The sequence below is a fragment of the Ictidomys tridecemlineatus genome, chromosome 1, assembly GCF_052094955.1.
Source record: "Ictidomys tridecemlineatus isolate mIctTri1 chromosome 1, mIctTri1.hap1, whole genome shotgun sequence".
Classification (NCBI taxonomy): Eukaryota; Metazoa; Chordata; class Mammalia; order Rodentia; family Sciuridae; genus Ictidomys; species Ictidomys tridecemlineatus.
In genome coordinates this window covers 251,328,248-251,349,137 of record NC_135477.1, presented here as the reverse complement: position 1 = coordinate 251,349,137, position 20,890 = coordinate 251,328,248, and the positions used below count along the sequence as shown (strand labels likewise).

Genomic DNA, 20,890 nt, shown 5'->3' with positions numbered 1-20,890 from the left:
TTGTTACAGTTTCCAGTGCCTGGAGGGAATTAGGAAGACACCACAAAAGAGGATAATGAAAACTCTCCTTGGTGCTGGCTGGCTTAGTGATGTTTGGAGCCATCAGAAACTAATTGCTGTCGTTGACACTTTGTGCCATTTGAATTGTTGTCAAGACCAGAGGTTTTAACAAAGTACAGATATTTTTCTGAGCCAACATTAATACAGGGATTTTCATAAACAATAATTACTTGGGTGACTTGTCTATTTTAAGGTCTTAAATGCCGTAAGTAGCTGGGAGGTTATGCTCATCATATTTTAGGAGAGTAATATATAGAGTCTTTCCCCCATCTGATGCTCAGGTGTCCCATTTTTAAGACAGCCATTCACTGCATTCCCTGCTAAGTATAAAAACCTGCTGGAAACAAAGTGAAAGAGGTTAAACCCAGGGAAATATGTTGATGTCTGCTGAGCTTAATTGAATTAGCTTCTTTAATTGTGCCTTCTGCACTTGCCTTCAACACTTAACTGTGATGGATTCTGATAGCATCTCCCTTGGAAATTTGGCAGTGATTTATCCACTATTGATGAGTCTTGGAGATGTGGGTGGCAGTGGGGAAAATTGAGATTGGAACTGCTGTCAGCAGTCCTGGACATTCCGGGAAGCTCAGACTCTTGTTTATATGCAAATTGGAAAATTTTGAATGGTTCTGCCACCTCCTAAACCTTTCTTGAGGTTCACAGCTGAGCAGCTTCGTCTGCCTTTATTGGTCTCTTTATTCCTGTGTTAATTTCCTTTGGAAAGGGTAAAAGAATGGGCTGCTTGCTCTTGCTAATGTTAGTCAAGTAGTTTCAGCTACCTTGGTCTTTTCCTTTAGTATTTTAACGTAAGAGAAAAAATAAGTCTGAAAAACAGCTCCTCAGAGAAGCCACATCTTGCTCCTGCAACCATGGTTGGGCTGAGCTGGACGTATAGGGCAGGTAGAAACATAGATTAAGATGTGGATTGGCAAAGCTGGATTGGCAAAACTGGCTAGGGTGTCCCTAACAGTGCAGGGTAGTGCTGCTCCAGAGGCATACCCACACCCTAGGCAGAAGAAATCTGAGCCTTTGTCCAAACACAGGTTCGCAGCCAGGCATGGTGGCGCATGCCTGTAATCCCAGCAGCTCGGAAGGCTGAGACAGGAGGATCTCGAGTTCAAAGCCAGCCTCAGCAAAAGCAAGGCACTAAGCCACTCAGTGAGAGCCTGTCTCTAAATAAAAAATACAAAACCGGGCTGGGCATGTGGCTCAGTGGTCGAGTGCCCCTGAGTTCAATCCCCAATACCTCCTCTGTCCCCCCCAAAAAACAAGTAAAATGAGCCTGGCCCTTATCCCATTAGACCCTAACCTCTGGGAGTGGAGTCCAAGAATCACATCACATTTGAGGTCTCTCATTAATGCTATTTGAGATGAGCATTTAACCATGTTACATTCTTATGATTTTACACAACTACCCTTCTTTTCAAAACTATGTTTAAAAATATCCCCTTTCAACATAAATGATATGTGATGAATTGATAGATGTGATCTTTTTTTTTTAATTTAAAAAAATATTTACTTCTTAGTTTTAGGTAGAGATAATATCTTTATTTTTATATGGTGCTGAGGATTGAACCCAGTGCCTCATGCATGCTAGGCAATTTACTCTATCACTGAACCACAACCCCAGCCCTGATCTTTTTATTTTAACCCCCAAGTACATGAGCAACGTGGACTCCTGGTGTAAAGCCTGTGGTGAAGTAGACCTTCCATCTGAGCTGCAGGATCTGGAAGATGCCATCCATCACCATCAGGGAATCTACGAGCACATCACCCTTGCTTATTCTGAGGTAAGGACCAATTTGTCTTAGATTGCAAGGCAACAGTATTTTTGCCTCATAGCACTAGGAGCTGACAAGTTGAAGTTTTGGATAGCCCAGTAAAAACCTAAGACGTTGAGTTAAACTGCAGTTTTGTCACTCGGCATTTGAATTCCTGTACTTGGAGGTCACAAGTAAAGCTGGTTGTGTGCAGCCAGTGACTTTTCATGGCCCTCTAACTTTTGTTGATTTGAGTGCTTGTATTTTTATCAGCTACATAAATGAAATCCAGTCTTCTTGTCTATATGTACTTAAGAAATATGTATTTGTGTGCTATTTGGTCTTGTCAAACTCAGTTTAAACTTTGAATGAAACTTTTTAGAAAATACAGAGAGCCTACTTCAGCTTCATAGTCTGGATTGCAAAGCACAATTTCTTTTTAGAAATCTAAGTGTAGCATTTTCTTTGTTATTTCAGAGTTCATTGCATTATTAATTTAAGGTATCCGTGTTTTATTTTCTGCTGCCTCCTCTATTTCATGCTGTATTGTCAGGACTTTATGTAATACCTTACTTAATGCTCATAACTCAGAGATATGTACCATTATTGTCTCTGCTGTTAACAAATGAGGCCCAAAGTGGCTTGTTAGGAGATCAGCTGGTGGAGCAGGATGGCTTCGTGTTTCCACTCACTACTCTCCTACCTATATATTATGCCACCGGTGGCCACATTGCCGCAGGCCGGCTGGCTGGGCTAACGGGGGTGGGCGAGGAACTTGTAAAGATTGATACAGCAGGAGTGGGAGCCGTTTATTGTAGGACAGGAGGGGTATATATACATTACACACAGCTTATCTTAAATTAACATAAACGAGATACAGCAGTCAACCAATAAGGAATCTCCACACTTAATGGCTCACTGGCGTTACTTCACAAACCACTCCCTCTGGCAAAATGCCAGGCGCCATCTTGACTTGTTTACAGACCCTAACACACATGATGCCCAAGCCTGGGTTTCACAGTCTCATCCTTGCCCGAGTCTTGTTCACTTGGCCCTGCAGACCTGTCAGCTTCTGCGTTAATGGTTATATTCCTGGGGATGTTTCTGTGGGAGAGATGTTTGGAATTTCGTATGCTTACTTTTATCTAAAAAGTTTCCTCCATTCTCCTTTAATAGGCAGCAGCTATAATTTCTGTGTTAAGGTGAATGATTACTTTGAGGCCTCAATGAGAAAATATTTCAGAGTACCTAGCAGGGGGTTTGGTATAGAAGATGTTTAATAAACATTTGCTGGTTTTAAATCAGTCTTTTTTGATCTGAACCACACCCACTCTTGTCAAAGTTGCAAGGAAGAATTGGCTGTTTGCATTTTAGTCTGGCAGTTCTTGTTCTTCACTGACCACTGGACCCAGGTCTCTTGATCCCCTGGTGTCTATGGGTACATTAAATGGACACAGGAAATGCTACTGTATTTGCTTCAGAACAGGTCAGTCCTTCCTTCCATGAAAGTTAGTGTTAAATTGTTTGTTTCTGCAGTTACCCCTTTTGCCTTGCAAGATCCCCCTATATAGCACTATTTCATGTTGCCAATAGGAGTAAAAAAAATAGTCAACTCTTAGGTTTCTTAATTTTACATGCAGTGTTTCTTAGCTAATTTGATTGCCTACTTTATTAGAGATGATTTTTACATACACACAATATATAATAGCCATTTCTGTAATAAAACTGAAAATTGAACATATGTATTCCTCCTTAATCACATCGATTTATGAGGATTACATGGATTTCTAAAAACCATTAAGTTCTTTCCCCCAGTATACCATCTTTGATTGCAGTGGTAGGCTTGTAGCCAGCCATCTGAATACCCTTGACAAATGAAGGTAGGACTGAATAGTTTCCATTCACACACCAGGTCACTGGCAGAAGCTAATGATAATCTTCACCTGTGGACTCAACCCAGAAAATAATATGGCATACCTCTCAATCACCTTCACCTGAACAGTGTCACCTTCCACCAAAACAGCCACTTCACACTGCCTCTGTGCTTGGCTCTCTTACAAGTATTTATTTTGTTTATTTAGTTTTATGTGGTGCTGAGGATCGAACCCATGGTCTCCCATGTGAGACATGAGTGCTCTACCGTTCCAGCCCAGAATCTCTTAATTCTTAAAACTACATTTTATAAAAATGGAGCATCTTGATGTAGGAACTTACATTTACCTATGGTATAGTTTTATTCACTTTAAATTGATACTGATAATTCAAACTAATTTATCCAAAAGTAGAGAGCCTCCCAGGCTAAGGTTGTAAACCTAAATTTTTAGCCTCAAAAACAAGTTTGTAACAGAAGTATGAATTCAAAGAGACAATAATTTGACCTGAATGGACTGAAAAGATTTTTAGAACATAATGAATTATTTTGCCTTTTAAATTATTTAAATTATGAAATAGTTTCAGATCTACAGAAAAGAGGTAGAATAGCACAGAAAACACTCATGTTCCCTGGACCCAGATTTCCCAATTTTTAGCATTGTGCTACATTTGTTTCACCCTCTTTCCTTCCCTCTTTCTTTCCTTCTCTTAGCACCACCAGTCTGTCCTCAGATCCCATTCTCATCCCCCAGCTGTCTTAGCAGAGTCTCTGTCTCTTTCCTGGTCTGGGATGCTGTCCAATGGTGTGCAATTCCTTACCTTTATATCTGTGATGGTCTTATGGGGCACAAGGCTTTCACTCTTAGCCTGACTCAAGTCCATCCACGTCATGGGGTCCTCAGGCTGTGCCTTGGCAGGTTCATGCTGTTTTCCAGGTGTGACACCTGCAGGTCTATTATGCCAACCCCTCCCACCCCTGGAGCTGTTAACCTTGACCACTAAATGGATTGTTGTCTGCAAAGTTCTCCAATATATAGTTAAAGTATTTTCAGACTTTGTCTTTGCCGAATGTTTTGCAGGCCGATGTAGTGCTATAACACTACTCTTCAGACTTCTTCTCCAAAGCCCAGCCTCCATGAGGATTTCTGCCTGTATCCATCACCACTCTGATGACAGTTACTTAGTTTCATCATTTCTTCTGTATTTATAGATCATTTTCTATCTTAAGGAAGAACAACCCACCCACCCCCCATTCTTCTTTCTCATGCAGTCTTACTGTGTGTAGTGGATTATCTATTATTCTCTTTTGACATGTAAATTGTACAGATTTGACCAGTTGGAATCCCTCTCTGTGTCCTTTTGATATGTCTTTCTCATCCTTTGAACACTCCTTTATTTTCTGGCTTAACAAAATGTTCCAGGCTCATCTTGTACTTTCCTGCCCACCCTTGGGATCAGCCATCTCACTCAGTAAGAAGGTTCCTTGTATTGTGTGGCATTAAGAAGGTAGAGCCAGAGGGCTTGTTTGCTTATGAGGTGTCAGCGCTTTTAGGCCCTCTGAGCAGCCAGGACACATGGTTTGGAAGTGTGCCCACCCACCCACCTGTCCCTCCATCCATCAGTCTATCCATATGCTCACCCATCCAGGCCTTTCTTTCTAACTTCCTTGCATCTGCCCACCCACCCAACCATCCATGTGCATGCACAATTATACACATATATCTAAAATTACTGTTGTATCTGTCTGTGACTACCTATATTCTTAAAGCACATGTCTTCTGTTTGTACCGGTTCTTCCATTTCCAATCCAGGAACCTCAGGGTTCTTTCTAGCCCTTTTCTTTCCATACTTATAAATCCCTTCTCAGATAGCAAAAGACCTGATGTCCATTGTTCTCAATATGTTAACTTACCTGATCAATTAGCATTTGGTCAATCTCCCAGTTATTTTGGTCTGGCTTCTTCACCCCCTACTCCATATTGCCCTCTTCCTTAGAAAGCCGTGTACCACCACTCTTCACTGCCTCACTTCCTCCATGCCAGGAGGGGAGAAGGACAGGAAGGGGACGACAACTTTGTTTTTTTTTTAAGTGATTTTTTTCTTTTCCTGAGTCAGTAATTTTCAAACTTGGTTGAAGATGCAGCTTCTCACGCTCCATCCCTGGAGATGCCAAATTAATATTCTCAATGGGTTTCCCTACCTACCCACTGACCCTGTGGAGTATTTTTTTACCTGTTACTGAAGAGTTGTGGGTCTGCTTTGGAAGTGTCCATCTCAGCCCTGCCATGGGCTAGACTTCCAGCTAGATGCAGAGCTGTCTTGGGGCAGCCATGTTCATAAGCCCAGCTGGTTCCTCACCTTGTGTCCCACCTTCTTTCTTACTCGCTTGCTTTTCCCCACAACTTTTAAATAAAACTGTGTTTATAGTCTGTAGTGTCTGGTGACATAAGTTTGCTATGGGAAACCTTCCCAGCATTTTTTTTCAAGAAACAAACACTGCTTTGTTCTGTTTGATTAGCTCTGTCTCATGTTGCTCTTCTGTGTGTTGTAGGGACAGAGCAGCCTACCTCACAAATATTTGCTTGCTTTAGCTTGCTAAGATTTGGGACCAATCTTGCTTGCTGTAGCTGATCACAAGAGTGAAGCAGTATGGATGACTGAGATAACCTGTAATTTAGAAACAGCATGTAAAGTAGTTGTTTTTAATATTTTAAGCAAGCCAGCATATCTACAAGTTTTTCAGGAAACTAAATTCATTCAAATGACTTTGATCTCAGTGTGCCCATGTTTCCTTATAAGCCTAAAAATCATGTGTTTGGATTTCAAGGTGAGAGCATAGTAAGTGTCCACACATCCTCCCCACTACAGCCCTGGAGCAGGAGAAAGGCAAAGTGACCTTGGCCTGCTGCAAGCCAGGATAACACCAGGGTTTAGTTTCTGCATCACTTTCTCAGCTTAGCAAGTATGCTGACTAAGTGTGTACTTCAACAGCCATAGGATTTGCTGCCCATGAAGCTGGTTGAGTGCCTTTTAAAGGCAGTATGTAAATGGATGATGGCATAGTTAGTGTTATTTGCATAAGAGAAAAACAAGTAGCAGAATGATTCACCTGGATAGTAATCTTACTAAGACCACTTGAGAGGTGAGTGGAAGCTCAGCTCCCTTGCTCCATATTACTTATAGAGCAACTGTTTTACAATCTCATGAAAGGTCGCAGCATTGCCAGAGTCACATGATGCTGTACCCCCAGAGCTCAGTTAGAGGCCTTTTGAGGGCTCCAAAAAAGGAGTGATAAAAAGCTAGCCCAAGTGTGGTCTGCAGAACGAATGTGCATGCAGAGCACAGGTAGTTAAGTCCAACTGGTGCCAATGGGGCCGCACCAGCAGTTGCCTTTTTTGGTCTTATTTTGGTTTTTCTTTCCAATGATCCAAGTAGAGGTATCAGAGAAGGTTAGGCATAATTAAATTGATCTGGTTTTGAATCAGAAACTGAATATCTATAAGAAATAAGCTTTGGAAGTCCATTCTATAAGAACTTTCCCCAGAGAAAGAACTGTCTTTTTATCCTTCTCTTTACCAGATGGTGTCCTTGGAGCATGGGAAGCATCACTGTTAGGGCATGATCTAGAAGCTTCTTGATGTAGCCATCCTAACACAGGTTTGACGTCCTTGGAGAAGTAGGTTCAGCTCTTGTCTGAGTGTCCACTGTTGTACAGAATAGGCTGAGTGCTCACCTGCTGCCTTCTCATTTTTTTCCTCCACCATGAAAACCTTGGCATGAGAACGGTTTCACAGGAGGTGGAGAGGATAGTGGACCCACACCCAGGCTTCCTGAAGAGACCTGTGCTGGGAGGCCATGGTGCACTGGCTGTGGGCGTTTAGAGTCAGAGCAGCCAGGGCCTTCCCTTTGCTCAAGCTGCCAGGGCACCATTTCCTCATGACAGACTAGGTGGTTTTGTGTGTTTTGCCTATTTTTGTTTAACCTTTGGATTGTTGTTTCCTACCACTTGATGTCTATAAGACATCACATTTGGACCTAGTTGACAACATTTCTGGGTCAAAATCATTTGTCTTTTGGATGGTTGTTGCTTTTGCAGCCTTAAGCAGGAGTGTCCAGATACAGTTCTTATAGCCCAACATTCAACTTTGGGTAACAGAAGAATGTTCCTGCTGCAGACTTAGCTCAGAATCTGATTTAATGGGAAATGTAGAGATCCAAGTACCACAAATGAGAATAGGCAAGCCCTTGTGCAGTTTTGTGAAACTCATTTTTAGGGTGGCATACAGAGATCCAAGGTACACATATGTGCAGTTCTGATCAAAAATAAATATTCAGGAACCAGGTCATTGTTCCAGATTTTAAACAATTAAACTTCCTTCTAAATATTAGGAACCAAGCATACCTTTTATATGGCAAAATTTTAAACTTATCTTTAATTACTGTTTTACTTGTTAATATTTGCATTTTCCTTAACTCATTTAGATATTAGAGCCTATGAGTTCATATATTTATAAAATTTTAGTTAGTGTTTATAAAATGCAATTTTGATTGCCTGTCAAGTCCCCCAGCCCTATTTTCCAAGAAAAACAAAGACCAGACTAAAAAATGAGCTGATTTTTATCAGTTAAAAATTATGGAAAAGTCCTTCTATTTGATAATGGAGGCTGATTTTCTTTTGGCAGCTGCTTTCCCTTGTAGGGGCCAAAAACTAGAAACAGAGTTTTAAGCAAAGTGTGTAACTGAAGTAGATTTTACCTGGTTCTACGGTTAAATTCATTCAGAACTATATTACAAACCATAAACTCATATTGGTTTTATACTTGAAATATATATGAATTTTTGGGCTGTATATATTATATACCATTTAAAACCTTTTCTATATGATAGAAATACATATTAACATTTTATAAATTTCTGACATTTTCACATATTACTGTACTCACAAAAACATTTTGCCAAAAATTATTAAAAAGAGCTATGATATTGTGTATGTGCTTAGGTAATACTTCTTAACTGCCAAACTTATAAAAGCTGCATGAAAATAAAACAATTATTCTGTAAAGTTTCACTAGAGAGTTGTTATATATGAACATTTGAAATTCCGTGCTATCTTATTGGGTGTGAGATAGTTCTCTTGTCCAAGATCTTTCAGGCAAAACCCTGCTGCTGCCACTGTCATTCTGATAAATGACAGTACCAGTGGTGGCACCAGCAGCAGCACTTTGGTCTCTGCCTGTGGATTCCTGGGGGCAGAGCTTGCTCAGTGAGCTGTCTCTGTCTTCACCTACTCAGCAGACTTCCTATCATGCCAGTCATAATATGTGCTACTGAGAGCTGCCAAACGGATACAAAGACACTCAGGGAAAGAATATGCCATTTCTGGAATATTGTTGCTCGGATTTATTCGTTTTCAGAACAGTATTGGTAGTGTCACATGGATGCCTTTTCATGAGGGCTGGAAACCCATTTGACACATTTTGCATTGGTGGTTTAAGACCCAAAACAGTTGGTCAAGATAGAGCTTGCTTTCTACTTGTGTAGATGGAGTCTGTGAAGACTGTTGTTCCAGGGCCAGTGTGGCTGTGCTGTTGACTCTTCTAGCAGGTAAATGGCTGTCAAGTTTGCCTTAGAATCATCAACAGTGGCTGGAACTCCAGCATCTTACCCAAGTTCCTGGAGGCAAGGGCAAGACAGAATGAGCATAGTTATAACTTGACCCTTAAACTGTTCCCAAAATTCCCATTCAACATTTTTTACTTCTCTATATTGATCACTCCTATAAATAAACAAGGCTGGGAAATGCAGCTTTACGGCTGGAATATGCCATTTCTGAGTATAGAGGTTTGGCTATCAAGGAGGGGTGCGTGAACTTTGGAGAGGCAGCATTTGCTTCTGATCTATGTCTTTCCGACATGTGCTCACCAAATCATATGCTGTATTGTACATTTCCTGACTTACGTGTATTATGAGTAATGAAACTTTAAGGAGCTATTTATAAGGAATTTTTTTTAGGGCTGGGGTTAGAGCTCAGTGTTAGAGTACTTGCCTTACCTCTTACCCTTGGTGCCAGGAATTTGGGTGAGATGGCTGAAACTTCAGCAGCTATTAATGACTCTGAGGCAAATTTTTTAGGACCTATACAATGTAAAAATAAAGAAATGAAGTAGTGGTTCCCAGTTCTAAGAAATGCACCCACTCCATTTCTTTATGATTGGTTATAATTATAATTATGCATAATAGTGGATTCATTATGCCATATTCATATATGCACGTAACATAATTTGATACAGTTTTGGTTTTAACACTTTTTTGTGTGTGTCCTGGTGATGGCACTTGAACCTGGAGCCCCACTCATGCAAGGCAAATGCTGTACCATTGAGCTACAATCCCAGCCTTAACATATTTTGTTTTGATTGTCACTGAGTGATTGACATGGTTCATTTTTACTCTGTTGTCTTCAGCTGGACTTGTTTTCTCTTAAAATTTGTTATAAGGATGTATTAGATTTACTTTAAATCATGAAACCTTCATAAGGTAAAATCAACACTTCTAACAAAGGTTTCAAATGCATGTTATGAAAAATAAACACATGATGGGGTTGATGACTTAAGCCTGTAATCCCAATGACTTAGGATGCTGAAGCAGGAAGATCACAACTTCTAGACCAGCCTCAGCAACTTAGTGAGACATTGTCTCAAAATAAGAAATAAAAAGGTCAGGATATATAGCTCAGTGGCAAAGTACCCTGGACTCAGTCCTTAGTACTGCAAATACAAAACAAAACACAACAACAAAACATTTTTCTTCCCTGTACAATCACACCTCTAAGAGTTAAGGAACAGGTTAGGCAGTTCCAGAGGCCTCCTGTGCCACTAGCAGTGCCTGTTCCCTCCACACTCCTGCTTGTGTTCCCCTTTAACTAGAGACACAGGTTTCCAGCTGGGAGGGTGTCCGAGAAGAGAGACCTAGATAGACCTTGGTGGAGAGGATTGCTCTAGGCACCCTCCCTCTCATAGCCTGGGTGTTCCCTTTACCACATGTCCTTTGTGTTGTCTTCTGGAGTCATTTTTTCTCTACTATCTCTGGCATAATTACTCATAAGTCTTAAGATCATTCATAAATATGAAGACCACATAATTCGTTTCTTTCCATACTCCATCCTCCCCTTTTAAAATTTCTTCTATTAATTCAAATGCTTTTGTTTGATTATAGTTTGATAATTAACAGCTGTAATTTAACACTGAAATCTCTTTTTAAAAAAAATGACATTTTAATCAAAATTACCTGAAGTTAATAAACCAATTATAATGGCATTTTTAGTTTTCTTTTTATTTTGTAAAGTTGCTATTCAAGTAAAATTGCTGTCAGAAAATTTCATTACTTATTCTTTGCCTATTGTTAGATTGATTATTTTTTAAACTAAGGTTTCAAGAGTCAATGTTAAAATTTTTGTGATGTTTGTGATGATCTGTTGTGTTCTATAATAATTTCTCAAGAGAAAATTCTCACTTTTAAAATTCATAGATATCCCGGCAATGCAACTTTGGTTTGCTGATTCATATTACTTAAGGCAAATAGTATCTTTATATATTAAGAATAGTATCTATTATGATGTTCATGATAATGAATCTTAATGTAACTTGGTGTTACAACATTTGATTGTGTGGTATTAATGGATCATGGATGGATTCTTTTAAAGTCTATCTGATTGTATATAAAATATGCTGTTGTATGATTATATGTGAATATGTGCGTGTGTGTGCGTGCGTGTGTGTGCACGCATGTGTATGTACCTGAGGGCACCATCTACAGCCCAGCCTGGACATAGTCACTGGTGTTGAATAATCACATGTTCACTTTTTGGGCAGGTGAGCCAAGATGGAAAGTCACTTCTTGACAAGCTCCAGAGGCCCTTGACTCCTGGCAGCTCTGACTCCCTAACGGCCTCTGCCAACTACTCCAAGGCTGTGCACCATGTCCTGGATGTCATCCATGAGGTGCTGCACCATCAACGGCAGCTTGAGAACATCTGGCAACACCGCAAAGTCCGGCTGCACCAGAGGCTGCAGCTGTGTGTTTTCCAGCAGGACGTTCAACAGGTGGGTTTCAGGTCGCACCCTTCTTATGGAGAATGGCTTTTGCTGACTTGGTTTATTTGCATGCACTGCCATGTTGGAATCATCTGTGCTGAGGAGTGGGCCTGAGGACAGGTGCTTCTTTTTTGACTACCATTGTTTGCACCTGCAGACTACTCGTAACTGCTCCCTCCTATGCAGTGGACACATGAGGTACTGTGCAGCTGGCACTAGAGTATCTGTGGCTTTTGCTGTCCAAAACAGCCCATTCACAGTTTTGTATTTATTTGGAGAATAATGCTGGTGGTGTATATGCTGGTGTATTCTTTTTTTTAGTTGTAGTTGGACACAATATATTTTATTTATTTATTTTTATGTGGTGCTGAGGATCGAACCCAGGGCCTCGCACATGCTAGGCAAGTGCCCTACCCCTGAGCCACAATCCCAGCCTCTATGCTGGTGTATTCTAAGGTTTGTTTAGGTTTGCCTGCTCTTTGGTTACTTGAACAATGAGGTTTTTGTTCTGATTTGGTGTTTAGTGTGGTTCATAATGCACAGTAGTTCTTCATTAGTTGTCATTAATGAAAAGTGGCCTCCCATGACTGTTCATTTCTAAGGGGTAAACATCTGTTTTGTTGTAAAAATAAAAGTAAGTCCATGTCACCATCCTAATTGTGTACTTATTGCAGGTTTTAGGGACAAAGCTGTGGGTGTACATTATGATGTGGCTTCAGTAATGAATAAGAGAGCAATCACATCCTTACTCCAAAGTAGAGAAATAGAGGAGTAAACAAGGTGCCAACTCTGGGGATGAGGAATTCTGGGGTTTGCAGGGACACCTGTGATCTAGGAAGTTGGCCTGAAGCAGTGGTGTGTCTGGAGGGGAAACACTGTCTTTTCCCTGGCCGTTTGCAAGCCACTGTGCATGGTCCAGGCACATAGGATCTCAGATCTCCATCTCCCTAGGAATTGTCTGAAGGTTGATGGGTTTTCTGCCGAGTGGACTGGGATTGGAAAATCATGCTGCTTTCTGATGAACACAAGATCCTCCCTGTCATTGATCACCATTCTTCACTTAATATGAGTCTGATGAGTTCAAGATACTTTTTTTATGGCTCTGTCATTTGTAATTTGTGCAAACTAGGCTTTGCTTCTAATTTTGCTTTTTAAGTTCTCTGAAGGTTACATATGCAAAGTGCCTCAGGAACAGTTGTTTTGATATTATGCTTCTTAACAATGTCATTTTTAGCCTAAGAAGCTAATTACTAGGGAAAGAATACAGAGCAGGGAGAGAAGGAGGTGGAGCCAATGTCCTGGAGGGGTTATTGAGAGAATGGCAATTATAAGGTAGAAAGAACATATGTTATTTTTACTGAAATTTGTTTGAAAACTTTTATAAACCAGAAAATGTTAATAGTTCAAATATAATTATTAAAGGATTTCCCATCTGCCTCATAACCGTTGGCTTGGTGTCCTGACTATCCATGGAATGATGCACTGAAGGGAACCCATTTTCCTACCTGGAGAAGCAGCAGTGGGTACCCACCTATAACATGGCTTTTGAGGCACCAGTGGCATGAGATTAAGTCACTGGACTGTGTAGGGTAGGGGAAGACACAGGAAAGTAAGACTTCTAGAAGAGGCTTAAAAGCCTGGCCATCTAAGTTGGCACCTGAACTTTAATATACTTGAACTTGAAAGCTGCAAACATTATTTGGAAAGGTAATTATGATAATTATGAGACCAGTTCTTCAAGGCAGCTTTTCCCCCTCAAGAACAGGACCTTAGGTTGGATGTCAGTGGGAGAAGAGCATAATGTTCCTATTAGCATTCCGGAGAAAGTAGATTTCACCATTGAGGGAAATATTTTTTATTGATTAATGATCTGGACTGGTTTGGACTTGTTATAAAATCAGGAAATGGCTATTGTAGGCTTGACGTGTGAAACAAAGTGCAAAACTGATAAGATTAATCAAAGCAAAACACAATATAATGTCAAAACCAGAAAGGTATTTCTGAAGCTCAAGGAATTAATAAGAAGTAGCAAATAGGAGAGGTAAGCTGTGTATAAATGAACAAAGTGGTAATGCTTTAGAAAGATATATCAGCAAAATGTAGATTTGTCAAGATAAAAATAATCTAAATCTGCAAAAATATAATAAGCCAGTTAGAGATATCATAAATATTTTTTGATTGTTTTCGGTAATGCAAAAATATCTGTAAATATCATTGAGAAATACAGAAGTACTGAGCAGTAGGCATGGCATGATTGCAATTTGATGAAGATAGCCATTTGATGAGAAATACTGGAAAGACATATTTCATAGTGTTCATAGTATAGTGCTCCAGGGAGGCTGTAGGCAGGGGCCAGGCAAGGGAGAATGCTGTATGGAGTCCTATTTTAAAACATATTAGTTTTGGTGTGGTGATTAATTTGTCATAATCTCTGTACAGAAAGAGTTGGGTCTGGCAGTCAGAGGTGAGAGTAGAGAAGTAATAGAGGCTGCTGTTTCATAATGCTTATCTTGCTCAGAGCCCAGTGGGTGAGGAGTGGGAGGCTTTGCTGCAGACTCACCCAGTGCACATGATGTAGTGCTAGTAGACTCATAGCCTCCTTGCCACGTGTCCTTATGACCTCCCACTGTGTTTTCTTGTGTGCTTACTGTTAAAGTAGCCCCCTGAATGCTTGGTGAATAAACAGGGCAACCATTGTGTTCCAGCTTAGCTGGGTGTTTAGCTCGGCATATGCTTTAGTTTACTATGGGAATGTAATTTGTTTTTGCTGCATGTACTTGTTTAGGTGTAGTAATAGTCATGGTAGTAGTCCAAAGCAGGATGCTATCAGACTTGTTTTCCTGCCTCACCTGTCCTGCTTGCCTGGCTTTTCTTGGACAGTTGGGATTGAATTACTCCAGCACAGCAGAGAGGTGACTAGCTCCATAAAAGTCATCTTTCCTGACGCAGGTAGACTCACCAACAGAAGCTGCCCAGGCAGGGAGACCTCTTTTGAAAAGCTTCCCATTTTTACCCAGCAGCCCTACCTATATGAGCTCCACCCCTGTGGAATTCCCTCTTGGAACAACTCCCTGCAGGTTGGTGTTGGACCATTAACTGATATTCTTAAAACAGGATCAAGAAGCCGGGCCCAGTGATGCATGTCTGCAGGCTTAGCTACTTTGGAGGCTGAGGTCGGAGGATGATTTGAGCCCAGGAATTCAAGACCAGCCTGAACAATGTAGCAAGACCCCTTCTCAAAAACAGAAAAATTTTATAAAATGATCAAGCAAATATGGTCCACCCTAGATTCTTCTTGTCCACATCTTTTTTTTTTTTTTTTAATATCTTAATTGAATGTGTGGTGCTCTGAGAGGGACAGAGTTAAGTGTGTCAGACAGCTCCAAGATCCTTCTCTCAAGGAATTTATAGTCTAATAAAAGCTGTTTTTTTTTTTTAAATCGGATGACTTAATGTTCTAATAAATTAGACCATAACGTGTTTGGATGTAGTATTCCCAACTTTGGTTATTTGGCTTTAATTCTGCTAAGGTATATGTTTGAGTCATGTCTGTCAAGTTGCTATCAGCAGTGAGGCATAAATAAAAACAGCCACTTCATCCATGTTATCCACCTACCTTGCATATGTGTTGGAGGGCACACATCTACACTTTAGTGATCTGTACAAATTTGGGTATTTCCAAGAATTTTGCCTCTATTCTTACGAAACCTCAAGTAGCTAGTGTAAAAGGTTAAATGAAAGCTCTATGGTAAAGGCACAAGGAACAGTTGTCATGGGGAAGGTAGTCTTCATGGAAGAGGTAGCCTCTGAGCTGCTCTTGGAAGGCTGCAAAGACAGTCGTTGGAGGAATGGCCAATAGGAATAACAGTGAGAGCAGGGACAGGAGCAGACAGGGGCTGTCTTAAGGGCTTCAGGCGCAGAGTGTGCTTAGAAGAGAGGGCATGGAGGAAGAGATAAGACATGGCCCCTGCTACCAAGCACTGGGCTTGTTTCTGTAAGCTTTAGGAGACAACATTGAAGGACACAGCCTAAGCCACACTGAATACCACTGCATTGGTGCCAGGGCTGAATGTATGGGTGAGGTGGGAAGTGAAGGGCTATTGCCTGATCTGGAGCACAGGTTGGTTTTTCCTGGGTGGTGACCATCACATTTCCTTCCTCTTCCTGCTCACAGGCAGCCTGTTGAGGAGTCAAGTCAGTGCTTCTCCATGGTGCACATCAGCCCCACACCTTGATGGGCATCGATGGTGTGCATTCTGACATGCTGCTATAGGCAGTGAGGGTAGAAGACACCCTCAGAAAAATTACTGCCCCAGAAAAATTACTCTGGTCACTGGGTGAGGAATGAATTGCAAAAAGCCAACCCAGAGACCAGGAGCCATTAGGTTTCCAAGCAGACATTCATGCAGATCGCTGGTGCATCTAGAAGAGCAGAGCTTCAGGTCCATGGGGTGGCCAGCAGCATTGTATTCACTGGGGTTTCCCAAGTGTCTGGAATGGTGGATGCTCAGAAATATGGCAGTTTTGCCAATTAAAGAGCCTTTTGGGTCAAAAGTTTCTATTTTTAGTCTGGAATGGTTGGGGAGAACCGGCCTTCTATTGAAATAAAGTACTTGGAAAGATTTGTCTGAAGGAATGGAAGCTTTGATTGTGTTAAAAGAATTAGGGGCATCTGTCAAGGAAGGGATAATTTCAGTGCATAGGAATTTTGGAAGCTTGGTGAGATCTGTAGTAATTTTGGTTATTTGAATGCAAAATTAGTTTTTAATGCTGAATTCCAGCAGTAGGAGGAAGTCAGGATCTGCCTAAGAGGCAAGAGATTGCAGGTGTAAAGGGAAGCTGCTGCACAGCTTTAGTGTAGGTTCTAGCCACTGGTCTTTAGCCAGTGAAAGCCATTTCTGCACTTTCTCCACTGCACTTCTTGAGTTTAAATGAAGAGCAAGAATTCTCCTCCCACCCACCAGAGTCAGTGGACAGCCTAACTATTGCACATATTGCTGTGTTCCCACACTGGCAATTTTGCTGGTGTCTCTTGTAGGTATTTTGGTTCTCTGTCACACTTGTGGTGTATAACTTGCCCGAGGTACTTTTAAAAATAACTTCTTTCTCCCAAGTAAATACCAGCCTTGGTATGCTTTGTCATGTCCTCTCAATCATATTTATAAAACATCTTTCCACATTAAAAACATTTGCTTGTATTTGTAGAACAGACTAATTCTGATTTCAAAAATCCAATGAGCAAATGGATGGAGAGAGTTTGGCTGCTGTGACAAGAACTGAAGAGCTTTGGTGGAGAGCACCTTGTCACTGCCAGCTCTAAAATGGCATTGCTTTTTCCCTCAGTCCTTCAAAGCCCATGGGGCATGTTGAGTTCTGTCTTCTTCATTTTACTTTTGAAAGTTATGTCATGCACATCATTGGGTTTGGAACCAGAGCCCTTCACTTTCTTTCTTTCTTTTTTTTAATTGGTTGTTCACAACATTACACAGCTCTTGACGTATCATATTTCATACATTAGATTCAAGTGGGTTATGAACTCCCAATTTTTACTCCAAATGCAGATTGTAGAATCAAGTCAGTTACACATCCACAATTTTACATGATGCCCTATTAGTAACTGTTGTATTCTGCTACCTTTCCTATCCTCTACTATCCCCCCTCCCCTCCCCTCCCATCTTCTCTCTCTACCCCATCTACTGTAATTCATTTCTCTCCTTGTTTATTTTCCAATTCCCCTCACAACCTCTTATGTGTAATTTTGTATAACAATGAGGGTCTCTCTCCATTTCCACGCAATTCCCCTTTTCTCTCCCTGTCCCTCCCACCTCATGTCTCTGTTTAATGTTAATCTTTTCTTCCTGCTCTGTTCTTAGTTGCTCTCATTATATCAAAGAAGACATTTGGTATTTGTTTTTTAGGGATTGGCTAGCTTCACTAAGCATAATCTGCTCTAGTGCCATCCATTTCCCTGCGAATTCCATGATTTTGTCATTTTTTAGTGCTGTGTAATACTCCATGATGTATAGATGCCACATTTTTTTAATCCATTCATCCAGTGAAGGGCATCTGGGTTGGTTCCACAGTCTAGCTATTGTGAATTGTGCTGCTATGAACATCGATGTGGCAGTATCCCTGTAGTATACACTCTTTTAAGGTCTTCAGGGAATAGTCCGAGAAGGGCAATAGCTGGGTCAAATGGTGGTTCCATTCCCAGCTTTCCCAGGAATCTCCATACTGCTTTCCAAATTGGCCTCACCAATTTGCAGTCCCACCAGCAATGTACAAGAGTACCCTTTTCCCCGCATCCTCTCCAGCACTTATTGTTGTTTGACTTCCTAATGGCTGCCAATCTTACTGGAGTGAGATGGTATCTTAGGGTGGTTTTGATTTGCATTTCTCTGACTGCTAGCGATGGTGAGCATTTTTTCATGTACTTGTTGACTGATTGTATGTCCTCCTCTGAGAAGTGTCTGTTCTGGCCCATTTGTTGATTGGGTTATTTGTTATCTTATTGTCTAATTTTTTGAGTTCTTTGTATACTCTGGATATTAGGAGAGGCCTTCACTTTCCAGGTAATAAAACCAAGCCTGAGAAAAGTCAGGGACTTGGCTGAAGTTCCAAGAAGTTCTGTGGTGTTTTTACTACTTCACCATTCTGAGAGGATACTTAGCTTCTGAGCTACTCAGAGTGTAAAATCAACATGTCACTTAAGAAGGAACCTTTCAGAGGTCCTTTTCAGGCTGGGGCAAAGCTTGCAAACCGCAGCTGCCCCCTAATGTGAAGAGCTACAGCAATGTGAAGAGTGCTGGAGTTCAGTCCCTGAGGCCGATTCATGGAAAAGAAAGCATACAAGAAAAGCTCCTTGCTGATTTCTGGCCTCTGCATCTGCCAGACTACTGTCCACAGCTGCTGCTGCAGACCTTGCTGGACCCAGGCAGCTGCTCACTTGAAGTGAAGGATTGGATCCCAGGTCATGCTGGAAAAGGGAAGAAATAATCAAGACAGTGCTTTCTGAAGTAAAATATGCTCAGAGAGCTGGGGAGAAAAACTCTCTGCCCACTTGAGATAGGATGAGTATGTGGGTTCCAGAAATTTAAACTCAAAAATCTTTTTACTCTTCAAGTGTCACTCATGATTTTTACTTTAATACCATAATATTGGATATCCTCACAACAATGCTAAACACCAGTCTTTAATAAAAATTAACATTATCTAAGTGAAACTTCTTCTTCTTGAACACCTACTTATATTTAGCAAATCTGAAGTAATGTTGCTTTGCACATCAGTCATCCTTTGTTATATCTTTAAAATATCATTGATTTGTAATCAAGAAAGCTCCTTTTGTTGCATATGGATTTCCAGTTTTCCCAACACCATTTGTTGAAGATGCTATCCTTCCTCCATTGCATGCTTTTAGCCCCTTTATCAAATATAAGGTAGTTGTAACTTTGTGGATTAGTCTCTGTGTCCTCTATTCTGTACCATTGGTCCACCCGCCTGATGTGGTACCAGTACCATGCTGTTTTTCTTACTATTGCTCGTAATATAGTTTGAAATCTGGTATCGCTATACCACCCGATTCACACTTCCTGCTTAGAATTGCTTTTGCTATTCTGGGTCTTTTATTTTTCCATATGAATTTCATGATTGCTTTATCTATTTCTACAAGAAATGCCATTGGTATTTTGATTGGAATTGCATTAAACCTATAGAGAACTTTTGGTAATATCACCATTTTGATGATGTTAGTTCTGCCTATCCATGAACAGGGTATATTTTTCCATCTTCTAAGATCTTCTACTTCTCTCTTTAGGGTTCTGTAGTTTTCATTGTATAAATCTTTCACGTCTTTTGTTAGGTTGATTCCCAAGTTGCAACAAAATGAAACTGAATCCCCTCCTCTCTCCATGCACAAAAGTTAACTCAAAATGGATCAAGGAGCTTGATATCAAATCAGAGACTCTGCGTTTGATAGAAAAAAAAGTTGGCTCCAATCTACGTATTGTAGGGTCGGGCTCCAAATTCCTTAATAGGACACCCATAGCACAAGAGTTAATAGCAAGAATCAACAAATGGGACTTACTTAAACTAAAAAGTTTTTTCACAGCAAGAGAAACAATAAGAGAGGTAAATAGGGAGCCTACATCATGGGAACAAATTTTTACTCCTCACACTTCAGATAGAGCCCTAATATCCAGAGTATACAAAGAACTCAAAAAATTAAACAATAAGAAAACAAATAACCCAATCAACAAATGGGCCAAGGACCTGAACAGACACTTCTCAGAGGAGGACATACAATCAGTCAACAAGTACATGAAAAAATGCTCACCATCGCTAGCAGTCAGAGAAATGCAAATCAAAACCACCCTAAGATACCATCTCACTCCAGTAAGATTAGCAGCCATTATGAAGTCAAACAACAATAAGTGCTGGAGAGGATGTGAAGAAAAGGGTACTCTTGTACATTGCTGGTGGGACTGCAAATTGGTGCAACCAATTTGAAAAGCAGTATGGAGATTCCTGGGAAAACTGGGAATGGAACCACCATTTGACCCAGCTATTGCCCTTCTCGGATTATTCCCTGAAGATCTTAAAAGAGCGTACTACAGGGATACTGCCACATCGATGTTCATAGCAGCACAATTCACAATAGCTAGACTGTGGAACCAACCCAGATGCCCTTCACTGGATGAATGGATTAAAAAAATGTGGCATCTATACATCATGGAGTATTACACAGCACTAAAAAATGACAAAATCATGGAATTCGCAGGGAAATGGATGGCACTAGAGCAGATTATGCTTAGTGAAGCTAGCCAATCCCTAAAAAATAAATACCAAATGTCTTCTTTGATATAATGAGAGCAACTAAGAACAGAGCAGGAAGAAAAGATTAACATTAAACAGAGACATGAGGTGGGAGGGACAGGGAGAGAAAAGGGGAATTGCGTGGAAATGGAGAGAGACCCTCATTGTTATACAAAATTACACATAAGAGGTTGTGAGGGGAATTGGAAAATAAACAAGGAGAGAAATGAATTACAGTAGATGGGGTAGAGAGAGAAGATGGGAGGGGAGGGGAGGAGGGATAGTAGAGGATAGGAA

At 40.7% G+C, this 20,890-nt stretch overlaps 1 protein-coding gene across 8 annotated transcripts in view; it reads left to right on the top strand.

Annotated features, from left to right (window-relative positions):
* Positions 1 to 20,890, top strand: part of Trio (trio Rho guanine nucleotide exchange factor) — a 331,000-nt gene that overhangs the window by 149,003 nt on the left and 161,107 nt on the right. For all 8 annotated transcript variants that reach the window (XM_078018036.1, XM_078018031.1, XM_078018037.1 and 5 more), the window contains 2 exons: positions 1,719 to 1,850; positions 11,561 to 11,791. In XM_078018036.1, coding sequence (XP_077874162.1) covers positions 1,719 to 1,850; positions 11,561 to 11,791 — 363 coding nt within the window. The remainder of the gene's footprint in view (positions 1 to 1,718; positions 1,851 to 11,560; positions 11,792 to 20,890) is intronic.